Source organism: Manis javanica, chromosome 5 (genome assembly GCF_040802235.1).
Source record: "Manis javanica isolate MJ-LG chromosome 5, MJ_LKY, whole genome shotgun sequence".
Lineage (NCBI taxonomy): Eukaryota > Metazoa > Chordata > Mammalia > Pholidota > Manidae > Manis > Manis javanica.
In genome coordinates, this window is record NC_133160.1 from 28,945,308 (window position 1) to 28,968,575 (window position 23,268).

Consider the following 23,268-nt stretch of genomic DNA (forward strand, 5'->3'; position numbering starts at 1 on the left):
ACTTCCCTACTTAAAGTATTTCAATGCACTTCAATTCCTCTAAACTTGGCCTTCCTGACCTATCTGCCAAGCTGCACCTCCTCAGGGCCCTGGGTGAGCTCTGGTCACCATCAAGCCTTCATTCTTGCTGTTTCTCTGCCTGAACCACCTTTTCCCTCCTTTTTGCTGGCCCGATTCCTCCATCAGGCTGTAGACAATTTGAATAGCACCTCTTCTAGAAGCCTTTCCTAGTCCCCCAGAACTGGGTTAAAGCAGCACTGGTTAAAGATTTGCTGAATAAATAAACAAATGAATCAAGTGTAATGAAAGGTACATGCAACCTGAACACTGAGGCAGCTGCATAAGAATCTAAGCTGTGGGCACCCAAATGCCAATTTTTCCCATTTATAAGTGTGAGAAAATCCTATTCATCAGCCAGCCATCTGGAAAAGTTTCTAAGACTTATTGGTATATATGTATTTCTGGTACAAAACTCATGAAGTACAAAAAGGTATTCAGTGCAAAGTTTCTTCGCCCCTCTTCCTATGGCACCTTGAGCCTTAGTTCTCTTCCCGAGAGGCAACCAGAGACAACCAGATTTGGAGGATGCTTCGTCAGACAGTTTGCACATCTCTAAGTACATAAGAATATACAGAATCCCATTTTTCAAGAGCTTCTCCCACACTCAAAACCTCTATCCTCAAGGTCCCTAAGTGTGGCGTAGCTGTGGTAACTGCACACGACTTTAGGAATTCAATGGAGTCGAAGTCAGCATTTTTTTTCTTCTGTATTTAAAAGGTTCCTCACATGCCTTTTCCGTTCAGAAGCTTTAATATTACAATGGACCATGCTCAGCCAGGGTGTCAGAGAAGCCTCCTGTGGGAGGTGACATGCGGTGCCCTGTGTTCTCATTCCCATTTAGAAAGATCACCCTGGAAGATGGGGGGGGAGGCAGCAGGGACAGCCTGGAACCTAATGCCAGAACCCCATGCTCTGGTACAACCACAGGAAGTGATTGGGACCTCTGGAAACTCAGTGAGGCAAGGTCAGGAGGCCAGAGCCAGAATGTGGCACAGTGGGGGAGCAGACAGGGTCCAGAAGGCTCAGCACAGTCTAGAGATGGCAGATACAGAAGCCAGATCCTGCAAGAGGCCCATGAGATTTCCATGGGGGCAGGACAAGAATAGGTGTGGTGGATTTTACAGTGAGGAGCTCAAAAAGGCTGAGAAAGACCTATAAAGGCCCTAAGAATCTGTTTAGTGTCTCCTTGGGGAAAAGAAACTGTGAAGTCAGACTAGTGTAAATGTGCCATTCTGAGTGGTGTGCAACAAGGTCATAAGTGTAGGCCTGTCCTGTCCAGGAAAAGGCTGGGGTCTGAGTCTCTGAGAGTCATGTAGCCCAAAGTCCTGTCTGCCTCATGAGTATATGTAGACAAACCCTGTGGGCTTGGGATTCCAGGTCAGGAATTGAACATAGAAAAGAGCTTTGCTTGATAGGGAAACAAGCAAAAGGATTAACTGCAGCATTCCTCTGGCCAGCTATGCAAACCGCCACCTGCCAAGAGGAAATGCCATCTGCAAGGCAGGTACAGCAGTTATCTGGAGCACAGGGTGAAGAGGCCATGGTGGCTGGGTTCATCTTGCTCGGGCCAGGAACTTTCTTCTGCTCTGTATCAAGGAATGGATACCCAGGTTTGGCCAAGGTCTCTCCAATTTGGGCTATGAGAGAGCAGGCAGCCTGGGCTGGCCCATTCCCAAGAGTGCAGAAACATCTCTGAGGTCTCTGATCATCCCACTTGGGACTAAAGGCTTCCAGCAGCCCAGGAGGAAACCAAGTTTACTCCCTTTATCTATCTATGGATACTTCTAATACCAGTACATGGTAGTTAAATATCTCTGTTCTGCTTTCAAGCCCGCATTATATGGAGCCTTGCTTACTGTTTATGCACTGAGATTATTTCCTAATCCTTGGATTTCTGTAATACACATCATCTTGGGGGTGGCAATAATGTCCTTTTCTCATTGTTAAACAATCCTTTGTTTTAAAAGCAATGGATCAGGGAGCCTGACTCATGAAGGAGTAAAGGGCGGTAATATGTTCCCTTGCGACATGATGTGTTTGTCTGCTGGTGGCGGATTCCACTTCCAAAAGAGCCACCAAATTTCTGAGGAAAAAAGAAATACTTGTTTTTTACCTCCTTCCTCACCGGAGAAGACAGCCCATGCCCATGGGGAGCCAGCTCAGACCAGTCCATAGGGTCCCTTGGGCCCAGGTGCAAGGTAAGATATTAACCAAGTCACTATCATTCCACAAGCCCATTGGAGTTCAGAAAACAGCACATATGGCCTCCAAGTCATCTGTCTACATCTGATCACATTCCCACAATCTTTCACTAATTGATTGATTGAAGTAGAGTTGATATACAATATTAGACTGGTTTCAAGTTACCCACATTATTAAATTCTCACCCAATTCCCTCTTTGCCAAGGGGAAAAAAAACCCCAGAGGAGCACTGAGGGAGCAAGTGCCATGGGGTAGCAATTGTCATGTGACTATAGCCCACACCCTTGGTTTTGACCATGACTTCCAAACATGTATCTGAGGACCAACAGCTCTCTTTAGTTATCTCTAAACTTGTATTTTCTCCTGTGCTTTCTGTTTCAAGGATAGGTACCACCAACGTTCCCAGTCTCCTGAGCTAGAAACCTAGAAGTCATCCTAGATGCCTCCTTTTCCAACTCAGCTTCCAGTCTGTCTCCAGATATTGACCCAACATCCATAAAATCTCCTGAATCTACATGGGGTGGATACTGCAGGTGGACTGAGCCAACTTCTATTCCACCCTGCTTCTGGGGTACAGTGCCTAGAAAGCCAACAGGGGCCTCTAAAAGCTGCACTTGAGACTTCCTGATGCAGCAGTCCAACACACACATTCCTCCCCCAGTCACCTGGCCTCCTGCCCCGCGCAGCACCCAGCTCAGCTGTTTCCCAAGACAACAGCTCTGGTATGCTCTGTTGTCTCTGCTCCCTGTGGACTGGCAGTGGGATCAGCAGAGCACAACTGTGCTGGGGACATAGAGTTATTTTCTCCTGTCTGATTTCTACTTGCTGGGCTGGCTCAGGAAGCCCAGACTCCAGCTCTTCTGACAACAATGAGCATTTTATCATCACCGCAGGAAATTCAGGATTTACTCTGGGGCTCTAGGCACCATAGTTAGTATGACTAAACAGTGCTGGTTCTTGGGATGCCAGTTGATAGGAAAATGCAATGTAACCTACAGGATGGGTAGATCTGTCTAAATGTTATCAAGGAGGTATGGAAAATTCCAGTGTATGTAGTGGGGGAATTAAGGGAGAAGGTTCCACTGGGCCATACTCTGTACTCCTGGGACAGGAGAAATGCATCAAGATCTTTGTGATTCAGAGGTTAGGAATACTTATTTTGTCCACTGATATTAGTTGGAAGGCCAGGGCAGGCTTAAACCCACCTTAGGAGAGGTGTTGCCATAACAACTTATCATCATTAAGAGATAAACTCTGAAAGAAACCTATCAAATTTGATAAAGGTAAAAGATAAAGCTTTCCCTGAACCAATTTTGTTTTAGATTTTGAAGTGATAGGTAGGAGCATGAAGAATCTGCATCTAAACAGAATTTGAAAGGCATGCAAGCAGGACATAAAAAATACTGCTTACCTTGTGAACACTGCTCAAGACATTTAGGAAAGAGAAATCTAGGGGAGAAAAGAGAAATATTTAAAAAACATTAATGTCAGAGTTGTCATTATTTCCCTCAAAAATGTGAGTATCATTGATATCCAAGATGACTTACTCATCAATGGGAGGTGGCAGGTGGCACTGAGCATTAAGGAGAACCATGGTTATGCAAAAGGTTTTCACAGTTTTGAACCAAAGCTCCCTAAGCCAGGAACCCTACAGAGGTCGCTACATGGCCAACTCTTGGTTCAGTGTGGGACAGGGGGTCTTGGGGGAAGGGCCAGTTCTCTAGACTAGAGGAAATAGAGAAAGAGAGACTGTCAGTTTTTTTGAAAGAGATATTGTTCTGACAGGAAAGGAGGAAATTTCAAGGTAAAATGAGAATTATCATTCACCTAACTGCCAGGGGCCTTCAGCACCAAAGCCGCCCTGCTCCTCTCATGTGCAGGAGAGGCTCCCAGTTCCCCTTTCATCCCATTCAGAGCTATAATGGTCAATGAAAAGCAGGAAACTCACTGGACCACAGCTGAAGCCAGTGAGGGCGACTGATTCAAAGAGTGAGTTGACAACTGCAGCTCCACAGCAAGCTCTAGAGAAGAACTCATATTCTCAGTGCTTTAAAATCCCTAAGATATCACAATGCTCTCCTCAGGGAAGAAAGCTAACACTAATGAGAAAAGCTGCCTTAACTGAGTTCTTACTGTGGTCTGGGCACCGTGCAAGCAGTTCACATCCATGATCTTGTTTCATCCTCAAATCCACCCTGTGCCCTGGGTACTTAAAAGCTGAGAAGAGTGTGGCTAAGGAGGATGGCTAAGCAGTCTAAGCACTTTGCCCAAGGCCTTACATGAAGCTAGTGGGCAGAAGGGCTTATGCAGGGATCCAGGTCTGTTTGACACCAGAGAGCCCCTGTGTTTTCTTCCCCTGAAAGTGAGATCCTCCCTGAGGCCATACTTTGAATCGTTGTTGGTCTAGGTGGCAGGGATTAATGCTGTTCTAAATACTGGGGAAGTTTTTCTCCTGCAAATTTCCTTGCTTGTGCCCAGGTTTCATCCCTTTATTTGATTTCTGCAAGCAGCAAGACATACATCTTTTGGAACCAAATTTGGTGGGTGAGTGAGCTGGATGAGTAACTCTGTGGGCTGACTCTAGTTCTTCTGCCTGACTCCCTCGTGGTTTCTGAAGAGTTCCAAAGGAGGAGCCCCCGCGCTCTGAGTCCTGGAGCAAGGGAAGACTCCACACTGGAGTCTCCCAGGAACAGACCTCACTGACTGACTGCACTGCACTCATAGTCCACCAAATGGCTTGCCACACAGAAAATACATTTAGAAAGTGTTTGTCCCCATCAAGTGCCTGAGACTTTAGAGGACATGCCTTTCTTGGCACCCTGCTTACTTTCTTGCAGCGGTCCACACAATTCACACCAGAGGCATCTTCGAGAAGGTTGAGCAAAGTTCTCCCTCTAGGCATCTTATCCAATCACAGGTTGGATGCTCATGGTTTGCTTTAAACCTCTGATGGGAAGGGATCATTAAGCTGCTCACTTTAAGCAGCTGTGAAGAAAATATTCAGAACACATGGAGCCGCACCTGAAACTGGAATGCAATTTCTCATCTCTTGGCATCTTTGGCATCTCTGGCCTTCAAATTCATATGCTAGTTTTCCTTCCTAATCCAACCAGGAGTTATCATTGCTTCTTTATAATTCTTAAAAAACTGCATTAATCTTTTATTATGGTTCTTCCTACCCTGTATCATGATTAATTGTGCACATGCCATTGATGTGGCATTTGGAAAATTTAACTTTTTGGAGCATTAGCTCCCTCACGGTAGAACGTGATCATGATGCCCACCTTAGAGGGGGATTTTGAGGACTAAGACAGGTAAAGCCTCAAGTGCAAGATGAACAGAGCAAAATACATGTCAGCTCACTTCTTTTCTTCTGTACATATCACCCTCCCTACTAAACTGTAATATAACTGAGAAGTGTCTGGCATAGGAGTCTTAATAGGCTCTGCACTAACAAACATTGAAAAGTACTGGTTACTGACTAGCTCTTCCTCTGGATAACAAAAACAGCTATGATTATAATATGTTTCTAAGCTTCACATAAGTATGGTATTGTGCACTATATAGTGTGCCAACTAAGTATCTGATTTATATAAAATTCTAGTCAATAAATAATATATGATGCTACTGATCCAATCTGTCCCAAAACATGGGTCTCACAATTGCTAAATGTACATCCACAAAAACAGGTACATGGGATGAATTGTTCCTTGCTGTCCCCTCAATGATTAGAATGGCCCTGGCACACAGCTGACACTCAACAGACACTCACTGAACAAAACCCACTAGAATAAAGATATTAGGCAAACCTCATATAGATCCATACTGAACCAAACAAACTGAGCCCACCTCCCAGAATAAAGAAGCCACACCAAGCCACACCTCACAGAAAGGAAAAACAAGCTCCATATGCTCTACCCTCACCTGTATTTTTTTTAACATGATTTAGAAGCAGTGACACAAATTTTATTTTTGCTAAGGTAGCCACTTTAGAAAAAAAAACATACCAAAAACACTGAATTCAGAGTTTTATAAACTTCATTCTCAAACAATCTTTTATTATCAAAGTAGTATACAATCCATAGCTAACATTGTAATTAATGGTTAAAGACTGAATGCTTTCCCCTTCAGATTAGGAACAAGACAGAAATGTCTACTCTTGTGACTTCTACTCAATGTTATACTGGATGTTCTAGTTAGGGCAATAAGGCAAAAAAAAGATAAAAAAGGCATCCAAATTGGAAAGGAAAAAGTCAAACTTTTTCTATTCACTCATGACATGTTCTTGTAAATAGAAAATCCTAAGGCATCCAATTACACACAAAAAACCTAATAGAACTAATAAATGAGTTCAGCAAGGTTGCAGGTTATAAGAGAAACATGCAAAAATCAATTGCAGGTGTATACAGTAGCAATGAACAATCCAAAAATGAAATTAAGTAAACAAGTTCACTTATAATAACGTCAAAAAGAATTTAAAAATTCAGGACAAATTAAAGGAAGCATAAGACTTACACAGTGAAAACTATAAAATACTGTTGGAAGAAATATAAAATATAAAGAAATGGAAAGACATCCATGGATTGGTAGACCTAATATTTTTAAGATGGCAACACTCCCCCAAACAGATAGATAATTTCAGTGTAATCCCTAATAAAATCCCAGTTTTTTTTTGCAGAAACTAGACAAGCTGATCCTAAAATTCATATGGAAATGCAAGGGACTCAGGAATAGCTAAAACAATCTTGAAAAAGAGGAACAAAGTTGAAGGACTCTCACATTTCAATTTCACAACTTAGTACAAAGCTATGGTAATCAAAACAGTGTAGGAGAGGCATAAGGATAGACATATATATCAATGGAATATAAGTGAGAGTCAGAAATTGACATTTACATTTATAGTCAATTGTTTTTCAAAAATGGTGCCAAGCCAATTCAACAGGGAAAGAATTAAGTCTTTTCAACAAATGGTGATTTGACAATTAGATATTAACATGCAAAATAACGAAGTTGCACCCATATTTCATACCATATACAAAGATTAACTCAAAATGGAGCATATGCCTAAATTTAAGAGCAAATAGTATAAAACACTTGTAAGAAAACACATGAATAGATTTTGTGACCTTGGATTAGGCAATGGTTTCTTAGATATGACACCAAAAGCACAAGCAACAAAAGGAAAAAACTTGACTTTATTAAAATTAAAAACTTTTGTGATTCAATGGATCCAAACTAAAAAGATAACCCACAGGTAAGAGAAAATTTCTGCAAATCAAATATCTGATAAAGGACTTTGAATCACAATGTATGAAGGACTCTTCTAACTCAATTAAAAAAACCCAATTTAAAAATGGGCAAAGAATATGAATAGACATTTCTCCAAAGAAGATACACAAATGGCCAATAAGGAAATGAAAAGATGATCAATATCATTAGTATAGGGAAATGCAAATCACAACTACAAGGAAATACCACACCACACCAAGAGGCTAAAATTAAAGACAGTAAGTATTAGGGAGGGTGTAGAAAATTGGAGCCCTCCTACATTGCTAGTGGGGATGTACATAAATGGTGCAGTAGCTTTGGATAATGCTCCTCAAAAGGTTAAATGTAAGAAAAACACAACCTTCCACGGCTGACCAAGGAAGAAACAGAAAATCTGAACAGAGCAATTGCCAGCAACAAAATTGAACCGGTAATCAAAAAACTACCTAAGAATGAAACCCCGGGACCAGATGGCTTCACTGCTGAATTTTATCAAACATTTAGTGAAGACCTAATATCCATCCTCCTTAAAGTTTTCCAAAGAGTAGAAGAAGAGGGAATACTTCCAATCTCATTCTATGAGGCCAGCATCACTCTAATAATAAAACCAGGCAAAGACACCACAAAAAAAGAAAATTACAGACCAATATCCCTGATGAACACAGATGCAAAAATACTCTACAAAATATTAGCAAACAGAACTCAAAAATACATCAAAAAGATCATTCAGGGGCGGAGTCAAGATGGCAGTGTGAGTAGTTCAGTGGAAATCTCCTCTCAAAAACATATATATTTATGAAAATACAGTAAATACAACTATTCCTAAAAAAGACACCAGTGGATACAGTACATCAGCCAGGATACATCTACATCTGGGAGAACTCAACATCACACGAAGGGGGTAAGATACAAGCCGCGGCCCGGTGGGACTTGAATGCCCCCCCACCCCAGAACCCGGTGGGAAGAAAGGAGTCAGGACAGGGAGGGAGTGAAAGCACAGGACTGCTAAACAACCAGCTCTAGAAATCTGCACCTGGAGCGCAGACACACAGTGCACGGGGTGCTGGATATTAGAGAAACAGAAAAGCAAAACCTGCGGGCAGGTCCCTGCAAATGATGCCCCTGAGACAAAAGAAAAGCAAGTGCTTTTTGAAAGTCTTAAGGAGACAGGGACCCCACAGCTGGATGAAGTCATCCCGGCACACTTAGCCAGCAGCTGGGAATCCCAGGGAACTTTAGGTGCCCTAACCCTCTGGGCGGCAGCACAGCTCTGAAGCCCCTCATGGCAATAAGCAGCCTGCCAGTAGTTTCCCCAACTGGCACAGACCCCGACACACTGGCCCACTAGGGGGAGAGCAGCAGCATGCGCTGGGGGAGGCAGCGCCAGAGGGGCCTGGGAGTGGCCCACGCATGCTGGTGGTGCCAGAGGGGACCAGGAGCAGTTCGTGCAAGCCCACCACAGCGGCGACTGAGCGGCCTGGGAGCAGCCCATGCATGCAGGAGGCTGTGGTGCCAGAGGGGCCCAGGAGAGGCCTGTGCAAGCCAGTTGGAGTGGCGACTAAGCGGCCTGGGAGAAGCCTGCCTGCGCCACTGCTGGCGGTGCCAGAGGGCCACAGGAGAGGCCCGCAAGCACCTGCAGTGGCACCAGAGGGGCCAGAGTGCAGCCCAAGAGTGCCAGTTGCAGCAGCACCAGAGGGGCCCGGGAGCCACCCACAGAGGCCGGTGGCAGTGGCAGAGCAGCGGCCCAGGAGCAGCCACTCCCCCAGCAGCTGCCCGGAATCCCTGCCTGATGCACAGTGGCCCGGGCCAGACCCAAAGGCCACTGCTGGCACACAGCTTCCCGGAAGGGGTGCCGCTTTTGTGGGGGAGTGCACCCGGCATGCCTGCCACTCCCCGCAGGGCTCTGCACTGCTCTGACGGAGACCCTGCCCACAGCAGCTTAGGGGATTGACCAGTGGCTGCTCCAGGAGTGTGGGTAACAAACACAGGCAGTGGAGAAGTGCAAGGCATCCAGCAAGCAAGAAAGGCCTTTCTTCTCCCAGCTGACATACCCGCAACCTGCCTACAGCCATTGATATCACCATGAAAACGCAGAAGAATTTAGTCCAGTTCAAAATAGTCCAGACAACCCCTGAATGACGACCTGCAGAGATAGACCTAACCAGTCTCCCTGAAAAACAATTCAAAATAAAAATCATAAACATGCTGATGGATCTGCAGAGAAATATGCAAGAGCTAAAGGAGCAACTACAGAGGGAGACTACAGAAATAAAACAATCTCCAGAAGGACTTAAAAGCAGGATGGACAGGATGCAAGAGGCCATTAATGGAACAGAAACCAGAGAACAGGAACACATAGAAGCTGATGCAGAGAGAGATACAAGGATCTCCAGAAACGAAACAATATTAAGAGAACTGTGTGACCAATCCAAAAGGAACAATATCCGCATTATAGGAGTACCAGACGAAGAGAAAAAGAAATAGAAAGTGTCTTTGACAAAATACTGCCTAAAAACTTCCCCAAACTGGGGGAGGAAATAGTTGCTCAGACAACAGAAGTACACAGAACACCCAACAGAAGGGACCCAAGGAGGACAACACCAAGACACATAGTAATTAAAAAGGCAAAGATCAAGGACAAGGACAGAGTATTAAAGGCAGCCAGGGAGAGAAAAAAGGTCACCTACAAAGGAAAACCCATCAGGCTATCATCAGACTTCTCAACAGAAACCTTACAGGCCAGAGGAGAATGGCATGATATGTTTAATGCAATGAAACAGAAGGGCCTTGAACCAAGAATACTGTATCCAGCACGATTATCATTTAAATATGAAGGAGGGATTAAACACTTCCCAGACAAGCAAAAGTTGAGGGAATTTGCCTCCCACAAACCACCTCTACAGGGTATTTTAGAGGGACTGCTCTAAATGGGAGCACTCCTAAAAAGAGCACAGAACAAAACACCCATCATTTGAAGAATGGAGGAGGAGGAATAAGAAGGGAGACAAATAAAGAATCATCAGACAGTGTTTATAATAGCTCAATAAGCGAGTTAGGTTAGACAGTAACACATTAAAGAAGCTAACCGTGAACCTTTGGTAACCACAAACTTAGAGCCTGCAATGGCAATAAGTACCTATCTTTCAGTAATCACCCTAAATGTAAATGGACTGAATGCACCAATCAAAAGACACAGAGTTACAGAATGGATAAAAAAGCAAGACCCATCTATATGCTGCCTACAAGACACTCACCTTAAACCCAAAGACATGCACAGATTAAAAATCAAGGGATGGAAAAAGGTATTTCATGCAAACAACAGAGAGAAAAAAGCAGGTGTTGCAGTCCTAGTATCAGACAAAATAGATTTCAAAATAAAGAAAGTAACAAGAGATAAAGAAGGACATTACATAATGATAAAGGGCTCAGTCCAACAAGAGGAGATAACCATTATAAATATACATGAACCCAATGCAGGAGCACTAACATATGTGAAACAAATACTAACAGAATTAAAGGAGGAAACAGAATGCAATGCATTCATTTTGGGAGACTTTAACACACCACTCACTCCAAAGCACAGATCCACCAGACAGAAAAGAAGTAAGGACACAGAGGCACTGAACAACACACTAGAACAGATGGACCTAATACACATCTATAAAACGCTACATCCAAAAGCAACAGGATACACATTCTTCCCAAGTGCACATGGAACATTCTCCAGAACAGAACACATAGTAGGCCACAAAAAGAGCCTCAGTAAATTTGAAAAGACTGAAATCCTACCAACCAAGGTTTGTCAGACCACAAAGGTATAAAACTAGAAATAAATTGTACAAAGAAAGCAAAAGGCTCACAAACACATGGAGGCTTCACAAGATGTTGCTAAATAATCAATGGATCAACGACCAAATTAAAATGGAGATCCAGCAATATATGGAAACAAATGACAACAACAACACAAAGCCCCAACTTCTGTGGGATGCAGCAAAAGCAGTCTTAAGAGGAAAGTAAATAGCTATCCAGGCATATTTAAAGAAGGAAGAACAATCCCAAATGAATAGTCTAATGTCACAATTATTGAAATTGGAAAAAGAAGAACAAACGAGGCCTAAGGTCAGCAGAAGGAGGGACATAATAAAGATCAGAGAAGAAATAAATAAAATTGAGAAGAATAAAACAATAGAAAAAATCAATGAAACCAAGAGCTGATTCTTTGAGAAAATAAACAAAATAGATAAGCCTCTAGCCAGACTTATTAAGAGAAAAAGAGAATCAACACACATCAACAGAATCAGAAATGAGAAAAGAAAAATCACGATGGACCCCACAGAAATACAAAGAATTATTAGAGAATACTACGAAAACTTATATGCTAACAAGCTGGAAAACATAGCAGAGAGGGACAACTTCCTAGAAAAATACAACCTACCAAGACTGATGCAGAAAGAAACAGAAAATCTAAACAGACCAATTACCAGCAACGAAATTGAAGCGGTAATCAAAAAACTACCCAAGAACAAAACCCCTGGGTCAGATGAATTTATCTCAGAATTTTATCAGACATACAGAGAAGACATAATATCCATTCTCCTTAAAGTTTTCCTAAAAATAGAAGAGGAGGGAATACTCCCAAACTCATTCTATGAAGCCAGTATCACCCTAATACCAAAACCAGGCAAAGACCCCACAAAAAAAGAAAACTACAGACCAATATCCCTGATGAACGTAGATGCAAAAATACTCAACAAAATATTAGCAAACCGAATTCAAAAATACATAAAGAGGATCATATATCATGACCAAGTGGGATTCACCCCAGGGATGCAAGGATGGTACAACATTCGAAAATCCATCAACATCATCCACCACATCAGCAAAAAGAAGGACAAAAACCACATGATCATCTCCATAGATGCTGAAAAAGCATTCGACAAAATTCAACATCCTTTCATGATAAAAATCCTCAACTCAATGCGTATAGAGGGCAAATACCTCAACATAATAAAGGCCATATATGATAAACCCACAGCTAATATCATACTCAACAGCGAGAGGCTGAAAGTTTTTCCTCTGAGATTGGGAACAAGACAGGGATGCCCACTCTCCCCACTGTTATTCAACATAGTACTGGAGGTCCTAGCCACGGCAATCAGACAAAACAAAGAAATACAAGGCATCCAGATTGGTAAAGAAGAAGTTAAACTGTCACTATTTGCAGATGACATGATAATGTACATAAAAAACCCTAAAGACTCCACTCCAGAACGACTAGAACTAATATTGGAATTCAGCAAAGTTGCATAAAATTAACACACAGAAATCTGTGGCTTTCCTATACACTAACAATGAACTAATAGAAAGAGAAATCAGGAAAACAATTCCATTCACAATTGCATCAAAAAGAATAAAATACCTAGGAATAAACCTAACCAGGGAAGTGAAAGACCTATACCCTGAAAACTACAAGACACTCTTAAGAGAAATTAAAGAGGACACTAGCAAATGGAAACTCATCCCATGCTCCTGGCTAGGAAGTATTAATATCGTCAAAATGGCCATACTGCCCAAAGCAATATACAGATTCAATGCAATCCCTATCAAACTGCCAACAGCATTCTTCAATGAAGTGGAACAAATAGTTCAAAAATTCATATGGAACCACCAAAGACCAAAAATAGCCAAAGCAATCCTGAGAAGGAAGAATAAAGTGGGGGGGATTTTGCTCCCCAACTTTAAGCTCTACAACAAAGCCACAGTAATCAAGACAATTTGGTACTGGCACAAGAACAGACCCAGAGACCAGTGGAACAGAATAGAGACTCCAAACATTAACCCAAACATATATGGTGAATTAATATACAATAAAGGAGCCATGGACATACAATGGGGAAATGACAGTCTCTTCAACAGATGGTGTAAGCAAAACTGGACAGCTACGTGTAAGAGAATGAAACTGGATCACTGTCTAACCCCATACACAAAAGTAAATTCGAAATGGATCAAAGACTTGAATGTAAATCATGAAACCATAAAACTCTTAGAAAAAAACATAGGCAAAAATCTCTTGGACATAAACATGAGCGACTTCTTCATGAACAGATCTCCCCGGGCAAGGGAAACAAAAGCAAAAATGATCAAGTGGGACTATATAAAGCTGAAAAGCTTCTGTACAGCAAAGGACACCATCAAGGTATCTTATAGTATGGGCGAACATATTCATAAATGACAGATCCGATAAAGGGCTGACATCCAAAATATATAAAGAGCTCATGCGCCTCAACAAACAAAAAAGCAAATAATCCAATTAAAAAATGGGCAGAGGAGCTGAACAGACAGTTCTCTAAAGAAGAAATTCAGATGGCCAACAGACACATGAAAAGATGCTCCACGTGGCTTGTCATCAGAGAAATGCAAATTAAAACCACAATGAGATATCACCTCACACCAGTAAGGATTGCCACCATCCAAAAGACAAACAACCACAAATGTTGGAGAGGTTGTGGAGAAAGGGGAACCCTCCTACACTGTTGGTGAGAATGTAAATTAGTTCAACCATTGTGGAAAGCAGTATGGAGGTTCCTCAAAATGCTTAAAATAGAAATACCATTTGACTCAGAAATTCCACTTCTAGGAATTTACCCTAAGAATGCAGCAGCCCAGTTTGAAAAAGACAGATGCATCCCTATGTTTATTGCAGCACTAATACAACAGCCAAGAAATGGAAGCAACCTAAATGTCCATCAGTAGATGAATGGATAAAGAAGATGTGGTATATATACACAATGGAATATTATTCAGCCATAAGAAGAAAACAAATCCTACCATTTGCAACAACATGGATGGAGCTAGAGGGTATTATGCTCAGTGAAATAAGCCAGGCAGAGAAAGACAAGTACCAAATGATTTCACTCATATGTGGAGTATAAGAACAAAGAAAAACTGAAGGAAAAAAACAGCAGCAGAATCACAGAATCCACGAATGGTCTAACAGTTACCAAAGGGAAAAGGACTGGGCAGGATGGGTGGGAAGGGAGGGATAAGGGCAGGGAAAAAGAAAGGGGGCATTATGATTAGCATGTATAATGTGTGGCGGGGTATGGTGCGGGCTCTACAACACAGAGAAGACAAGTGGTGATTTTACAGCATCTTATTATGCTGATGGACAGTGGACTGTGAAGGGGTATGTGGGGGGGACTTGGTGAAGGGGGGAGACTAGTAAACATAATATTCTTCATGTAATTGTAGATTAATGATACAAAAATTTAAAAAAGTTAAAAAATAGATCATCCATCACAATCAAGTAGGATTTATTCCAGGGATGTAAGAATGGTACAACATTACAAAATCCATCAACATCATCCACCACATCAACAAAAAGAAGGACAAAAAACACATGATCATCTCCATAGATACTGAAAAAGCATTTGACAAAATTCAACATCCATTCATGATAAAAACTCTCAACAAAATGGGTATAGAGGGCAAGTACCTCAACATAATAAAGGCCATATATGACAAACCCACAGCCAACATTATACTTAACAGTGAGAAGCTGAAAGCTTTTCCTTTAAGATTGGAAACAAGACAAGGATGCCCACTTTCCCCACTTCTATTCAATACAGTACTGGAGGTCCTAGCCATGGCAATCAGACAACACAAAGAAATAAAAGGCATCCTATTGGCAAGGAAGAAGTTAAACTGTCACTATTTGCAGATGACATGATATTGTACATAAAAAACCCTAAAGAATCCACTCCAAAACTACTAGATCGAACATCTGAATTCAGCAAAGTTGCAGGACACAAAATTAACACACAGAAATCTGTAGCATTCCTATACATTAACAATGAATTGGCAGAAACAGAAATCAGGAAAACGATTCCATTCACAGTTGCATCAAAAAAGAATAAAATACCTAGGAATAAACCTAACCAAGGAACTGAAAGACCTATACCCTGAAAACTACAAGACACTCATGAGAGAAATTAAAGAAGATATCAATAAATGGAAACTCATTCCATGCTCATGGATAGGAAGAATTAATACTGTCAAAATGGCCATCCTGCCTAAAGCAATCTACAGATTAAATCCATTTCTATCAAAATACCAACAGCATTCTTCAATGAACTAGAGAATATCGTTCTAAAATTCATATGGAACCACAAAAGACCTCAAATAGCCAAAGCAATTCTGAGAAGGAAGATTAAAGCTGGGGGCATTATGCTCCCCAACTTCAAGCTCTACTACAAAGCCAGAGTAATCAAGACAATTTGGTGCTGGCACAAGAACAGACCATAGACAAATGGAATAGAGTAGAGAGCACTGATATAAACCAACCATATATGGTCAATTTATACATGATAAAGGAGCTAAGAACATACAATGGGGAAATGACAGCCTCTTCAACAGCTGATGTTGGCAAAACTGGACAGCTACATGCAAGAGAATGAAACTGGATTATTGTTTAACCCCATACACAAAAGTAAATTCGAAGTGGACCAAAGATGTGAATGTAAGTTGTGAAACCATAAAACTCTTAGAAGACAACATAGGCAAACATCTCCTGAATATAAGCTTGAGCAACTTCTTCCTGAACGCATCTCCTTGAGCAACGGAAACAACAGCAAAAATGAACTCATGGGACTACATCAAACTAAAAAGTTTCTGTACAGCAAAGGACACCATCAACAGAACAAAAAGGCATCCTACAGTATGGGAGAATATATTTGTAAATGACAAATCTGACAAGGGGTTAACATCCAAAATATATAAAGAACTAACATGCCTCAACACCCAAAAAGCAAATAACCCAGTAAACAACTGGGCAGAGGATATGAAGAGACAGTTCTCCTAAGAAGAAATTCAGATGGCCAACTGACACATGAAAAGATGCTCCACATCACTAATCATCAGGGAAATGCAAATTAAAACCACAATGAGATATCACCTCACACCAGTAAGGATGGCCAACACTGAAAAGACTAAGAACAACAAATGCTGGTGAGGATACGGAGAAAGGGGAACCCTCCTACACTGCTGGTGGGAATGTAAGCTAGTTCAACTGTTGTGGAAAACAATATGGAGGTTCCTCAAAAACCTCGAAATAGAAATACCATTTGACCCTGGAATCCCACTCCTTGGAATTTACCCAAAGAATACAACTTCTCAGATTCAAAAAGACATAAGCACCCCTATGTTTATTGCAGCACTTTTTACAATAGCCAAGATATGGAAGCAATCTACGTGTCCAGCAGTAGATGAATGGATAAAGAAGATGTGGTACATATACACAATGGAATACTATTCGGCCATAAGAAAGAAACAAATCGTACCATTTTCAACAACATGGATGGAGCTGGAGGACATTATGCTCAGTGAAATAAGCCAGGTGGAGAAAGACAAGTGCCAAATGATTTCCCTCATTTGTGGAGTATAACAATGAAGCAAAACTGAAGGAACAAAATCGCAGCAAACTCAGAGACTCCAAGAATGAACTAGTGGTTAATAAAGGGGAGGATTGAGGGAGGGTGGGTGGGGAAGGAGGGAGAAGGGGTTTGACGGGTATTATGTTTAGTACACATGGTGTGGGGGATCACGAGGAGAACAGTGTATCACAGAGAAGGCACATAGTGGATCTATGACATCTTACTACACTGATGGACAGTGACTGCATTGGGGTAGGGTGGGGACTTGATAATATGGTAAATGTAGTAACCACACTGTTTTTTCATGTGAAACCCTCATAAGAGTGTATATCAATCATACCTTAATAAAAGAAAAAAAGCCAAAAAAAAAAAGTTATGTGTATAGTTACCATATGACCCAACAATTCTACTCCTAGGTATATACTCAAGACTACAGTAAACACAGGAAGACATGTACACAAATGTCCACAGCAGTATTACTTATAATAGCCCAAAGGTTAAACAACTCGAATCTCCCTTAACTGATGAATGGATATGATGTAGTATTCTGTCACAATGGATTATTTGGCCATAAAAAGGAATGAAGTACTGATACATGCTAAAACATGAGTGAACCTTGAAAATCACATTGTGCTAAGTGAAAGAAGCCAGACACAAGGAGCCATATATGGTATGATTCCATTTATATGAAATGTCCAGAATAAGTAAATCCACAGAAACAGAAAGTAGACTAGTAACTTCCAGGGGTTGGGAGGAGGAAGGAATGGGGAATGATTGAATAATATACTCTTTAAAAGAGTGAATTTTATGGTATATGAAATATATTTCAATAAAGTGTTATATTAAGAAAAAGCAATGTACACACATACTGTAAAACATCAAATGGTTTCCACATCATCCAACACCTGTCTCCCAAGGAAGTGATCATTTCCCAGAAGAAACCACTATTAACAGTTTGGTACGTATTCTTCTAAATATATTCTACTCATGTGCAAATAAACATTTAACAAATACACATTGTTTTGGTAATCTGCTTTTCTCACTTCACAAAATATTGTGGACATTTTTCCAGATTAGTACCCAAAAATCTACTTGTTTCGTTAAATGCCTGCATGGTATTCCATTCTATGGTATTAAAAAAAATTTTTTTTTAAGTTTTTTATTAAGGTATGATTGATATACACTCTTATGAAGGTTTTACATGAAAAAACAATGTGGTTACTACATTTACCCATATTATCAAGTCCCCACACATACCCCAATGCAGTCACTGGCCATCAGTGCAGCAAGTTGCCAGAGATCCAATATGTGCCTTCTCTGTGATACACTGTTCTTTCCATGATCCCCCACACCATGTGTACTAAACATAATACCCCTCAGTCCCCTTCTCCTTCCTTCCCCACCCGCCCTTCCACACCCCTCCCCTTTGGTAACCACTAGGTCATTCTTGGAGTTTCTGAGTTTGCTGCGATTTTGTTCCTTCAGTTTTGCTTCATTGTTATACTCCACAAATGAGGGAAATCATTTGGCACTTGTCTTTCTCCACCTGGCTTATTTCACTGAGCATAATGTCCTCCAGCTCCATCCATGTTGTTGCAAAGGTTAGATTTGTTTCTTTCTTATGGCTGAATAGTATTCCATTGTATATATGTACCACAACTTTATCCATTCATCTACAGATGGACACTTAGGTTGCTTCCATATCTTGGCTATTGTAAAAAGTGCTGCAATGAACATAGGGGTGCATATGTCTTTTTGAATCTGAGAAGTTGTATTCTTTGGGTATATTCCAAGGAGTGGGATTCCAGGGTCAAATGGTATTTCTATTTCGAGGTTTTTGAGGAACCTCCGTATTGCTTTCTACAATGGTTGAACTAGCTTACATTCCCACCAGCAGTGTAGGAGGGTTCTCCTTTCTCCGCATCCTCGCCAACATTTGTTGTTCTTAGTCTTTTTGATGCTGGCCATCCTTACTGGTGTGAGGTGATATCTCATTGTGGTTTTCATTTGCATTTCCCTGATGATTAGTGATGTGGAGCATTTTTTCGTGTGTCGGTTGGCCATCTGAATTTCTTCTTTGGAGAACTGTGTCTTCATATCCTCTGCCCATTTGTTAATCAGGTTATTTGCTTCTTGGGTGTTGAGGCATGTAAGTTCTTTACATATTTTGGATGTTAACCCCTTGTCGGATATGTCATTTACAAATATATTCTCCCATACTGTAGGATGCCTTTTTGTTTTGTTGATGATGTCCTTTGCCATACAAAAACTTTTTAGCTTGATGTAATCCCATGAATTCATTTTTGCTTTTGTTTCCCTTTCTTGAGGAGATAGGTTCAGGAAGAAGTTGCTCAAGCTTATATTCAGGAGATGTTTGCCTATGTTGTCTTCTAAGAGTTTTATGGTTTCATGAGTTACATTCACGTCTTTAATCGATTGCGAGTTTACTTTTGTATATGGGGTTAAACAGTAATCCAGTTTCATACTCTTGCATGTAGCTGTCCAGTTTTGCCAACACCAGCTGTTGAAGAGACTGTCATTTCCCCATTGTATGTCCATGGCTCCTTTATCATATATTAATTGACCACATATGGTTGGGTTTATATCAGGGCTCTCTAGTCTGTTCCATTTGTCTTGGGTCTGTTCTTGTGCCAGTACCAAATTGTCTTGATTACTGTAGCTTTGTAGTAGAGCTTGAAGTTGGGGAGCGTAAATCCCCCTGCTTTATTCTTCCTCCTCAGGATTGCTTTGGCTATTCGAGGTCTTTTGTGGTTTCATATGAATTTTAGGATAATTTTCTCTAGTTTGTTGAAGAATGCTGTTGGTATTTTGATAGGAATTGCATTGAATCTGTAGATTGTTTTAGGCAGGATGGCCATTTTGACAATATTAATTCTTCCTATCCATGAGCACAGGATGTGTTTCCATTTATTGGTATCTTCTTTAATTTATCTCATGAGTGTCTTATAGTTTTCAGGGTATAGGTCTTTCATTTCCTTGGTTAGGTTTATTCCTAGGTATTTTATTCTTTTTGATGCAATTGTGAATGGAAGTGTTTTCCTGATTTCTCTCTCTGCTAGTTCATTGTTAGTGTATAGGAATGCCACAGATATCTGTGTATTAATTTTGTATCCTGCAACTTTGCTGTATTCAGATATTAGATCTAGTAGTTTTGGAGTGGATATCTTAAAATTTAACCAGTCTCTTACCAATGAGCATTTGGATTATTTCCAGTTCTCTGATATTACAAACAGTGTTATTTTGAACACTGCAGAGCACATCTGTCATGTTCAGACAGCCCAGTCCCTTCTAAACACCTTTCCTAGGCTTGGACTTAGGAAGCCTATCCCTCTTATTAAAAGCAGAAAATTGCTATTGCAGCCTTTGTTGTTGTCTCGTGCAGGCATGTGACCTATGTTCTACAATGAGATGGACCATCAGACTCCCACTGGCAGTGAGTAAACAAGGTGAGCAAGGGAATGTAGGGCAAGCAGACTCTATAGAGTCTGGTGAAGGAAGGGGTGTGATATCCCCTTACTAGGGCAGCCCCACAAGGTTTGAGTGTTGCTCCTGGCCTGCCTAGCCAAGACAGCCTTTCCCTCCTGGAGACTCTGTAAACTACAATATCCTTTAGTTAATCTCTTTCCATTTAAATGTGCTAGAGTACAACTGTTTGGAAAATTGGAGCCCTGAACCAAAAACTAAAAATTCCACCTGAACCAAATGTATGTTTGTGTGTGTGTATGTCTATCTACCTATCTTTGCACATTTGTACAAATATAACTATAAAATTTTAAGCAAAAGAATGGCCAAATTTGTTTCCAAAGAGATCATATCATTTTTGCATTCCGATCAACAGTATATGAATGTATGTACCTATCTTCCTATACTGTTGCTGTGTAATAAACTACCCCAAATCTAAGTGGCTTAAAATAACCATGATTTGTTGTTTCTCATGATCCTGTAGGTTGGATGGGCAGTGTTTTGGCCTGGGACAGCTCATCTGGTGCTGATCGTTTAAATAAAGATGGTCTCACTCACAGGCCCAGTGGGATCTCAGTTCAGATGGTAAGAATGGGATGGCTGGGACTTTCTCACTACATGGTCTCTCATCCTCCAGGAGCCCTGCCCAGGCTTCTTCAGATGGTGGTCTCAGTTCCCAGGAGCAAGACAGGGCAATTCCCAAAGCATAAGGCTTTTCAAGCCTCTGTTTGTTTCTTGTTTCTTGATGTCCAATTGGCTAAAGCAAGTCACATGACCAAGCCCAACTTCTAAGTGTGAGGTAGATTCAGATTTTTGGCTCTTGATGGTAGGGGCTGCTTTTCCTGTGGACAATATTTTTAATCTACAACAGTTGGTCACATAAGGATTTTTTTTCTTTTTTAAAACTTATGGGCTTAATATTAACCACAATTTTTTTTAATAGAATGGGCTTAATAGCTTTCTATTCTTATGGACCCTACAATTTTCTTCTACTCCACGTTTAACTCCATGCACACAGAATAGAATAGCTCTATAACCCATCGGCATGGGCTAATCATTAGTTTCCAACAGAGCATTAGTAAACCACTACAGTAAATTACTTTCCAGAAAGCATTCAAAAGTAAATTCGGAAATTTCTCATTAATATCTAAACAATGAGCAAAATCAGTCATTTTCATTTATTAGTATTTTTGATCTAATGAGAAAAATGAGGAAATTCATATACTCATAGTTCCTAATACTTATGCCTCATCTTGGTACTTATATTGTTATATTCATAGCCATAATTCACACAATTTTAGCCTTATTTTTCTATTTAAATGATGTTCAGCTTCAGTCATTTTATGTTTTTTATTTATTTACATTTTCTCAAGGACCCTTATTCCTCACATGTTGACATGCTCATTTATTCAACAGATATTTTATGAGCACTTACTATGTACTAAGCATTTAACAGAAATGGTTTCTGTCCTTAAAAGCTAAGTCTGTGTTCTTCAGTTCCTCTCTTTTTTCAAATTTCTTTGTCTATTTCCTCATCTCAAGCTTGAGGCTCTTTGACAGAGACTTAAGTTTTAGTTACGTCTGTCTTCTCATTGCTTAGACTGAGATTTTCATTTCCATACTGATTTTATTATTAGCTTTGCTTTCTTTGTAGGCCTCTAACAGTGCATTTCCCATCTCCTTTTGTTAGCCAAAGTTTTTTCCTTGATCTTTTCTATTTAACAACTTTATTGAGGTACAACTTGCATATCATAATATCCCCTCATTTTAACTATACAGTTCAATGATTTTTAAAGTAAATTTATAGAGTTGTGTAACCATCACCACAATTCAATTTTAGAACATTTACATCACCCAGTAACATCCCTCCTGCCCATTTCTCCAGACCTTCTATACCTCTTCCTTGAGCTCTCCCTACCCCACTCTGTTGGCTCTTCTCCTTTAAATTTCTATTTTTTTTTGACAGTACAGGGAAGTACTTGCCTGGCTAATTCTTCTGAAGTATAGCTTTCATTTGTTGTTTGATTACTATTTTTTCCTATCTTTTCTTGGTAGTATTTATGGTAATATCTAGTCCCATGTTAGGCCCCCTTCTGCTTTAATTTGTCTTTGAATAGAGAGATAAGAAAAAGAAGAAACACAAATGGTACGAAGAGTGGCATGTAAGAGTCAATATATTTCAGTCCACAGTACAATGGTGGTGCTCAGCATTCACTACAATAACTTAACCTAGAAGAAGAGAAGACGGATCACCTTGACATTTTTTATGGGAGAGCAAAACCTAGGTCATAGCTAAAAAGAGAGAACGGTAAAAACATTTCTTGGATCTGTCAAGGTGATTAGGGAAGAAACCTCTAAAGTAATTTCTATGAGAAATCTAAAGATACCACCTTGGGACTCAAGTAGGAAGGGAGCCTTTTCAGATGAAGGTCTAAGGATAGATCAGTTTCCAGGAAACAACACTAATGTACACCAGAAAGAAAGATCCCATGATTACACACCTGAGGACACAGCTCAGTAAACTAAAGGGAAAGGAAGTCAAATAACTGTGAAGGGACAATGTAGTGCTTGAAGCTCTCCCCAGTACAGAGTATTCTGACAATGAAGCAGGTACTTTCAGACACAGGTGAGGCACAGTAAACTGTGAGACCCACTCAAAAAGCAATTTGGCAATGTGAATAGAGAAATAAGACTTATCAAAGGTTAATAATATCTCTGAGGAATCTAAGGAAATTAGAGAAATTTATATGGCTAAAGATGCATTTATTTTTAATATATATATAACATATTATTTATAAATTATTTTTTATAATAGCAAAAAGTT

At 40.5% G+C, this 23,268-nt stretch overlaps 1 protein-coding gene across 3 annotated transcripts in view; it reads right to left on the minus strand.

The window, feature by feature from the left end:
- DNAAF9 (dynein axonemal assembly factor 9) overlaps window positions 1-23,268 on the minus strand; it is a 156,225-nt gene that overhangs the window by 18,972 nt on the left and 113,985 nt on the right. For all 3 annotated transcript variants that reach the window (XM_073236851.1, XM_073236850.1, XM_073236852.1), the window contains exon 29: window positions 3,674-3,711. In XM_073236851.1, coding sequence (XP_073092952.1) covers window positions 3,674-3,711 — 38 coding nt within the window. The remainder of the gene's footprint in view (window positions 1-3,673; window positions 3,712-23,268) is intronic.